This window comes from Carassius auratus, unplaced genomic scaffold, assembly GCF_003368295.1.
Source record: "Carassius auratus strain Wakin unplaced genomic scaffold, ASM336829v1 scaf_tig00019545, whole genome shotgun sequence".
NCBI lineage: Eukaryota > Metazoa > Chordata > Actinopteri > Cypriniformes > Cyprinidae > Carassius > Carassius auratus.
This window is the reverse complement of record NW_020524969.1, coordinates 49655-58860: the sequence shown is the minus strand read 5'-3', so window position 1 is coordinate 58860 and position 9206 is coordinate 49655. Positions and strand designations below refer to the sequence as shown.

Here is a 9206-nt window from a genome sequence, read left to right as displayed (position 1 = left end):
AAGAGGCAGAGGAGAGGGGACGTATCCTGATTTCTCTCACCTACAACAGCCAGCAGAGTCGTCTGATTGTGGGTGTAGTTCGATGTGCTCATCTGGCAGCAATGGACTCCAACGGCTATTCTGACCCCTTTGTAAAGATGCAAGTATACAGCAATCTAATAAAAGGCACCAAAAAGCACTTCTCAAAGTGTAATTAAAATGCTCTCTGGAAGACGAACCGTTCGCTTGTTAAACTGCTTTGTGACAGTCATTAGGCTTATTTAACATGCTGCGTGCTCTTTGTCTCTGAATTTTCATGCTGTTTTACAGTTACTTGAAGCCCGACATGGGAAAGAAAGCAAAGAATAAAACTCAGATCAAGAAAAAGACTCTTAACCCCGAGTTTAATGAGGTACTCTTTCTTTCTCTCTCTGACGATGTGACCTGCAGTGAGCGTCTTGACACGCTCGACACTGACGTGACACCATGACAGTGCTTTAATAAACTCTGACACTATAATGAAAGGACATTTTTTTGGAATATATCTTATGAAATGGACCTGTCAAGGTTTTTTTGTGTGTGTATGTGTGTGTGTGTGATTTTAGGAGTTTAGCTATGAAGTCAAGCATGCTGAACTGGCAAAGAAGACTTTGGATGTCTCTGTCTGGGATTATGACATGGGAAAATCTAATGATTTCATAGGTGAGAAATATATATATACATGACAAAATAAAGTGTCAGTTTCAACGTATATGCAAAAATGAAAATTTGCTAGAATTTACTCACCCATTCAAGATGTAGAAAAGACTTGCTTCATCTGAACAGATTTGGGGAAATGTAGCATTGCATCACTTGCTCACCAATGGATGCTCTGCAGTGAATGGGTGCCGTCAGAATGACAGCTGATAAAAACATCACAATAATTTGAAAATAATCCACACCACTCAAGTGCATCAATTAATGTCTTGTGAAGACAAAATCTGCATGTTTGTAAGAAACAAATAATAATAATAAAAAAAAACGTTTTTTACAACGAGTCCTCTATTTAGTTGTCTCATCTGAATCAGGAGAGAAATAAGCACACATCAAGCACAATTTACTAGCCAACACAGTCCAAAACCACTCAAAACAAATCTGTGGGTGGAGTTTGATGTCAAAGATTAAGGATTATTATGTGCATTTTGACCAGAAGTGACAATTTGTTAAAACATCGTTATGATGGATTTGTTTCTCACAAACACACAGCTTTTCACTTAACAAGATATGATAATTAATAGACTGGAGTGGTGTGGATTATTGTGATGTTTTAATCAGCTGTTTGGACTCTCATTCTGACGGCACCCATTCACTACAGAGCATCCATTGTTGATCAAGAGATGCAATGCTACATTTCTCCAAACCTGTTCAGATGAAGAAACCAAGGGTGACTACTTTTTCAGCATTTGTAATTTTTAGGTGAACTGTGCGTTTATTTTTTTCATGTGTCTTGTCCACACAGGCGGCTGCCAGCTTGGTATCACAGCTAAAGGCGAATGTCTGAAGCACTGGTATGAATGTCTGAAGAACAAGGACAAGAAGATCGAACGCTGGCATGTTCTGTTGAATCAAAACAACATTGAGGCGGATGACTGAGGTGTTGTATGTCCAAAGATGACAGTATACGGTTCCATCTTCCAAAAAAGTAATCGAGCTGCTGATGATGTTTTCTTTTCGTTCAGAAAAAAAGCCTTTGTCTTTGCCTCTCCTGAAACCCTGTGGTGAGCTAAAGTGGTCCGACCAAGAAAAACCAGTTACTTAGTTTTTATTTTGGTGGGAAAAAGACCGTGTATGATATTTTTTCACTCAGTAAATGCCTTAAAGAACAAAACCTCATGAATACAGATTTGACGCAAATATAGTAGTCATTAAACCCTGCAACCACGTATACTCAAGGACACTGAGAAAATGGACTTTACTCATGTAAAACCAGTTCTTTAAGTAAAATAGCATGCTAAAGGCTATTGTACACACCATTGTTTGATATCAGAAATATATGCTGTCCTTGCATATGTTATGTTTGTTTTAATCAGTATGTAACAGATGAGAATAAATGCGTAAAACTAATTGTGAATATAAAGTTTAGAAAAGTATTAGAGTTATATCCAATAAACGACAGGTTGTTGAAGTTTAATATTGCATCATGGAAATGTCCTGTTGTTATGTGCATGGAATTCACGGACGTGTTCCCCAATAATACATTATTATCATCAAGTTTGAATTTATTTCTGTAACATGTTTACAAGTGTTGTTATTACCCAATAAAGTGTTCTCAGCTATTGCCTCTGAATCAGTGACGTGAACTGCTTATGTATTCTGGAAACTGAACAAATGTCATTTTTATTTCTGATTAGACCTTAAATGTTTGTATTTTCAATTAGCTATTTCATTTAGAAAAGTATGTTGAAATCATAGTGGCACCAAATGAACATTTCAAACTTAGATTACTGATTTCATTGCTGTGTACTTTAAGTCGTAACTGCAGCACAGTATGAGGTCATTTCTATGAGGAAGAAAACTACGTTTCCTGTTGGTTTAACCCTGAAAATGTAAATATTGGCAGTCTATCAGAACATTGTTCTGTTTGTATAAACCTTTTAGTTGTTTTCATACAGCAGGATTGACTCAACCAGTGGAGTAAGTGTGAGTTTGGGGGCGGAGCTACTGTTTGTCTGACCAATGGGAAACCTGGTGGAAAACATTATTTTTAATAATTCTTGTTGCGCGCACAATTGGTGCAGAAATAACACACATCACTTTCAATTAAACATTAAAGACCCTCACTCAACTTATTATGCTAACTCATTTCTCATATTCAGAATGAGTCTGTTTTGCATGTCTGTCTTTAGGCTGTTTTGAAATTCCAGCTCACCGGGGTTTCGACTGTAATGGCGTAATTTGCAATTATTCCAAATTGAGCTAACGGCCAGTATAAGTATTCCTCTGAGAGCATTCTACCTTTGAGTAAAGTAATCTCTGAAAGAAAACTTTTTAACTCCTCGCTTGATAGCAATCTTGTCATTTCCTCGAGCTTGTGTTTTTCCTCATTTGACAGATGCTGGAAGTACGTTTAGCGGTGGAAGTGCCACCAGTAAAAGTGCTGTAATGGTTAACTGGTCAGGACAGCATCAGTGGTGACAGGGCAGAAACTTTGTGTGAATCAGGGCGAACGGACACGAACAACAAACCCATGTGACCTTTGCATCCTCATGTAAACACTAGCCAAGTCCAGGTGCGAATACAAATTGGTGAGTTGGCTGGTAACTTTTGGGAACTGAGAGACAATACATGATTAAAATACAATATGAATCTGAAACTCACTGACATGAGCAATTCAATCTGACACTCAGACCATCTACTGAAAAAAAACTTTTATACAACTTTAAAACATTTATCAAAGTGGAAAATGTGATAATCAAATTCATATAGCCATGGCTGAAGTAATTATATATATATATATATATATATATATATATATATATATATATATATATATATATATATATATATATATATATATATTTTTTTTTTTTTTTTTTTATCTTCTAGCATGTGAAATATTGTCAGCAGAGTGAAACCAAAAGAATATTTTTTTTCTTTATAATTTTTTTGACAGCTGCAATTTTACAGAGAGAAAGGAATAGCCTGTAAGCAACATGTTAGTTATTAATATGAAATAATAAAAAACATTTTTTTTTGCATAAGTACATAAATGCAAATATGGTTTGTGGGCTAGTAATAAATATTTACGACTGGTATTTTTTCCCCTTTAATTTATGTGCAGACAGCATGCTAAATAAATATGCACTTAATTATTTTATAAAACTAATAAAATAAAATAATATGTTAATGCACAGCACACAAATGCCAACCTTATTTAACCTGAACACATAAATGTAATAGTTTCGGATCGCATGCTTCTTTCTCCTCCCACTTGGAGTTGAATCTTTTTGTCTCATTGTAAAGCATCATTTCATCATGAGTAATAGGATATTAAATGTTTACTGCTGGAGGGCATTGTTGACACTAATAAAAAATGATAGTGATCAGCCAGAAGAAATAATTATAGTCATGTGAACCCAGGAAACAGGGAGGGTTTATGATCTGATTTACAGCTTTTATGTACATGTGTGTACAGACATCTGTGCTTCCAAGTCTGTATTAACCAAAGACACACCCCCTTGTGTCATCCCACCCCCGTCTGTTCTGATGCAAGGAAACCCACATGTGGATCTGAGTATAAATAAGGCAGGGATGAGGGGTTACCTCTGGCTATTCATACAATCATTCACAAAATTGTTGTACAATTATACATTTTACCATACAAATGCAAACAGCTTTTACAAGCAGTTGTGTATCCTTTCATGCTGTTTCACGCTTGTTTCAGTGCTGACAGTTCTGACACGTTCTGTATTTGGACTAGATCCGCTTCAGGTGGTCAACACAATATGCATTTCTCAGACGTCTCTTCTCTTGTGTGACAGCATCTGGAACAAAAACAACAGCCTTTTTAGCTGCATGACAAGTGATGAGCAATCTGTGATGGAGAGTTACCTGTCCAGGTGCTGGGAAGACAGTACTAGTAGTAATTTACAGCATCTGTACGGAGGGCCAGGGACCTGAGGAGTGTTGGACCTGATGGATTTGAGCACCAGGACAGTGAAGAAAGCTCCACACAGATGCTGCACCGCTCAATGTGAGCATGGATGATCCCAGGGACTCTGTGGTGTGGCTCAGGAAATAAGGCTATGGCCTTTGGTGACCTGGGTAAATGGGATTATATCAGTCAATCTATCTGTCTGTCTATCTATCTATCTATCTATATACAATTTATTAATAATTTTAATTGCTATGTTAAGTCTAATAATTTATCATCAGTAATATTTAATATATAATCTATATATTTTATATAATCTAATTTATATATAATACTAATATAATGAAATTTTGTTCTATTCTAATTTATAAATACATTTTAATATTTAAATAATTTAATAATTATATATATTATTTAATCATTTTAATAATTTTAAAATACAAAATATTATTTGATTTTTTTTTCTAAAATTCTCATGATTTAATTTGTAATGTTTTCATTTAAATTATATAATATATATATATATATATATATATATATTTTTTTTTTTTTTTTTTTTTTTTTTTTTTTTTGGTTCTTCTAGCATGTGAAATACTGTCAGCAGAGTGAAACCAAAAGAATATTTTTTTTCTTTCTATTTTTTTGACAGCTGCAATTTTACAGAGAGAAAGGAATAGCCTGTAAGCAATATGTTAGTTATTAATATGAAATAATAAACCAACTTTTTTGCTTAAGTAAATAAATGCAAAATATGGTTTGTTGCTAGTAATAAATATCTCTCCTCTCTCTCTCTCCTCTTCTCTCTCTCTATATATATATATATATAATTTATTAATAATTTTAATTACTATGTTAAGTCTAATAATTTATCATTAGTAATATTTAAATATATAATCTGTAATGTTTTTACGATGTAAAAAAGATACAAATATATAAATAGAGGCATTTTCACAAGTGGCCCCACATTTTTTGGGAAGCCCAAAACTAAAATTAAATTTAAGGTAAAATTATTTACAACTGGTTAATTGAATTGAATTGGAAATTAAAAAAATCCTTATCTGTTCACTTGTCTTCAGAAATCATTCTCATATGTTGAATTACTAGTCAAGAAACATTTCTGATTATTATTAATGTTGTAAACAGCTGTGCTGCCTCATGTTTTTGTGTAAACAATGAAATACTGTATTTTATTTCAGTATTTACTGGATGAACAGAAATCCAAAAGAACAGTATTTATAAAGAATTTTATATTTTGAAACATTATAAATGATTTTACTGTCACTTTTGATCACTGTAATGCATCCTTGCTGAATAAAAGTATTCATTTCTTTTAAAAAATGGATGGATGTGTGCACACACCTCAAATAAATAAATAAATAAAAACAAAAAAGCGAAACAATAATCAAAAAAGGAGAACTCCTCACCTGTTGACTTCTGCAGGTCTTCTGCAGGTGTCTTTGATGAGACGGACACATGCTGCAGAGATCACCACCACTGTAAAGACACCATCCCCACGGTGTCTTCAACACCAACATCTTCACTTTATCTTCACTAAACTTCACTTGAGCAGGAAATGTTGAGACTATACCAGCACTGCATTCATTCCATAATGTTCAGCTGAGTAAACATGAGACATGTCCAACATAACAGAGAGCGTCTCTGATTACTGTATCTTATGACACTGTGATCCAATCACTTCAGGTTCGCCGCTGTCTCCTGGGTGTTAATATGAGCATGTCCAACCTACGGATACTTTAACAGCTAAAGATGCGCTGCTTTGAGTTCTCTCAGCGGATGGAGGGGCCTGTGTGTATTCACTTTCATTTGACTCAGCACTTTTCTGTTTCCATCAAATAAAAGACCTTTAACACTCAAAATTATTTGAACCGAAAACCTGCCATGTTCCATGATTTCTACACTACTGTTCAAAAGTTTGACGTCAGTAAATCTTGTAATGTTCTTGAAAAATTATCTTCTGCTCACCAAGGCTGCATTTCTTTGATCAAAAATGCAGAATTAAAAAAAATATATATTATTACAATTTAAAATCAATCTTTTCTATTGAATACATAGAAGATGTAGTATTCCTGTGATGCGCAGCTGGATTTTCAGCTTCATTACTCCAGTCTTCAGAGTCACATGATCTTCACACGAGTATCATTAATGTTGAAAACAGCTGTGCTGCTTCATATTTTTCGTGGAAACGGTGATATACTGTATTTTATTCAAGAATTTACTGATGAATAGAAAGTCCAAAAGAACAGTATTTATTCAAAATGTAATATTTTGAAAACATTATAAATGATTTTACTGTCACTTTTGATCACTGTAATGCATCCTTGCTGAATAAAAGTATTAATTTCTTTAAAAAATGGATGGATGTGTAACCCCATCCACCCGCAACCCCCCAAAAAAACAATATTTTATTTTATTTTATGCAATTTATTATGAGTTCAAATTCAAAAGGTTTAAAATGTTTCAATGCCAGACACAAAAGGAGCAAAAACCTGTTTGAACTTTGAAAATGGTTCTCTCTGAAAACTTTGGTGTGAGTTGTAAACATAATGTTGTGCACACAGTTACAGAAGCTTGTTTTTCTGATTGCAGGTGTGCAATTTCTGAACTTGCTCAATACGCTGTGGTGAAAGATGCAGCGAACTACACCGACACGCTCTCTGAACAAGACATAGAGACACTGAAACCAGTTTTCACCAAACGATCACTCTGGGACGAAACCAGGTCACCAAAAACACAGACAAATCACTTACTATACAAGATCCCAGGAGCAACGGTGAAGAACCGAGTCCAGTTTCTACATCACCAGAGCCATCTGTTACAACACCGCAGTCCTGGAAATCTGAAGCTCCCGTACTTCCAACAGACGCACCAAAGATAACAGACAGACCACAAGAAGGTATCAGATCTGTTGGAAACTGACCAAAATTGGGAATCTTTTTATTGTATTTTTTGGAGATGTGTGAGCGCTACAGAGACCTGGATTCATGCCATCTACAGATTCCTGCTTTACAGGAGAAATTCGGTCTACAAAACCCTGGCATGAGAACCCTTTACATACACATTCAATACAGTATATCCACCCAGATTCCAGTGACACCGAATCCATCTCCCTAATAGCGATGTGTAAACATTTCGCTCAAAAATTTTAATTCACAAAAAAATTGCTCATATTCGGGCCATCCAATTTGTAGATGGGTTTGTATCTTCATCATATTTGAAGGAATGTTGCAATGCATCACCAACGGATGCTCTGCAGTGAATGGGTGCCGTCAGAATGAGAGTCCAAAAAGCTGATAAAGACATTCCGAAAAATCCACAAGTAATCCACACCACTCCAGTCCATCAGTTACCATCTTCTGAAGTGAAAAGCTGCGTGTTTGTCAGAAATAAATCCATCATTAAGACATTTTTAACTTCAAATGTGTCTTTTATCCATGATATTGATTTCTCCAGTGGAAGAAAAAAAGTAATCTGGTCTGAATCAGGAGAGAAATATGAACAGATCAAGGATTGTTTACAACCAAAAACTTTCCAAAACAAATCTAAACAAATACGTTGGTGGTGAAAGGAGACATTGTGAGAAAGCGTTGATGTGGATTATTATGAATTACTCATATTTTGGTCAGAAGCAACAGTTGGGTTTGTTTCATACAAACATGCAGCTTTTCTATTCACAAGACATTGACTGATGAAGTGGAGTCGTTAAGATTATTTATGGATTATTGTGATGGTTTTATCAGCTCTCAATCTGACGGCACCCATTCACTGCAGAGCATCCTTTGGTGTGACAATTTCTCCAAATCTGTTCTAATGAAGAAACACCATCGTGGATGGCCTGAGGGTGAGCACATTTTCAGCTCATTTTCATTTTTGGGTGAACTAGTCATTTAAGCAAGTCTAGCACATCTAAGATGGTTTTTGGTTAACCTCATTTTGGTTTAATTTCTCTGCTATCAACTGATACATGCTGCTTTTCTCAGGCTCCTTGTCCAAAGAACTGGATGAAACTGACCCTGTGCATTCACTGTTGATGGATTTCATTTCACAATCCTGCTTCACCCTGCCACCGTCTGACAACTGTCTGAATGGAAAAAGGTTGGTATAGACATTATGGTTAAATATCTGGGCTTGTAACTCAAAAGTTGGTTAACTGTCCCTTAATCTGTGCATGGGAATATATGTACTGAATAATGCAATGCAAATAATAATGTAAAGAATGGACAGTTAATCGAAGTGCTTCTCAAGTGTAAACCATGAAACCAAACCCAATCTCAGTGGCATCTCTTCTGTTTAGTTGCTCAACTCATCCACCAGAAGCACAGCTCATCCAAACCTGGAGGAAAGACCTGACAGGAGGGGGACATCTAGTGGACTTCATGCGCAAACTCAAGCAGTCCAGAGAGACTCTCCAGTCAGACTATATAAGACATGCATCAGGATGCACACTCAACTGCAGAAACCTAGACTTCCTAAACGGAAACGCACATAAAGGTCGGCTCAACTCAAAAAAGCTGCCAAAAACTTGCAATGGGAAAACAATAGCAATACAAATGCTCTTATGAAATAGTTTTAATAG

The 9206-nt window shown here is 35.4% G+C and overlaps 1 protein-coding gene and 1 pseudogene across 1 annotated transcript; both read left to right on the top strand.

The window, feature by feature from the left end:
* The first annotated feature begins 7 nt into the window (after positions 1 to 7).
* On the top strand, positions 8 to 2285 carry LOC113076274 (rabphilin-3A). The gene is made up of 4 exons (XM_026248933.1): positions 8 to 139; positions 310 to 391; positions 585 to 681; positions 1478 to 2285. Exons 1-4 carry the CDS (start codon positions 102 to 104, stop codon positions 1609 to 1611), a joined length of 351 nt encoding a protein of 116 aa, XP_026104718.1. The 5' UTR covers positions 8 to 101; the 3' UTR covers positions 1612 to 2285.
* Positions 2286 to 4379: 2094 nt separating this feature from the next.
* LOC113076273 (group 3 secretory phospholipase A2-like) lies at positions 4380 to 9119 on the top strand (annotated as a pseudogene).
* Positions 9120 to 9206: the final 87 nt, after the last annotated feature.

What these genes read in the sequence shown, in the direction of transcription:
- LOC113076274 (XM_026248933.1), top strand. Translation starts at nt 102, where the DNA reads ATGGACTCCAACGGCTATTCTGACCCCTTTGTAAAGAT. An exon ending in TCTGACCCCTTTGTAAAGAT is followed by an intron (nt 140 to 309) that starts GCAAGTATACAG and finishes GCTGTTTTACAG; the next exon opens with TTACTTGAAGCCCGACATGG. An exon ending in AAAATCTAATGATTTCATAG is followed by an intron (nt 682 to 1,477) that starts GTGAGAAATATA and finishes TTGTCCACACAG; the next exon opens with GCGGCTGCCAGCTTGGTATC.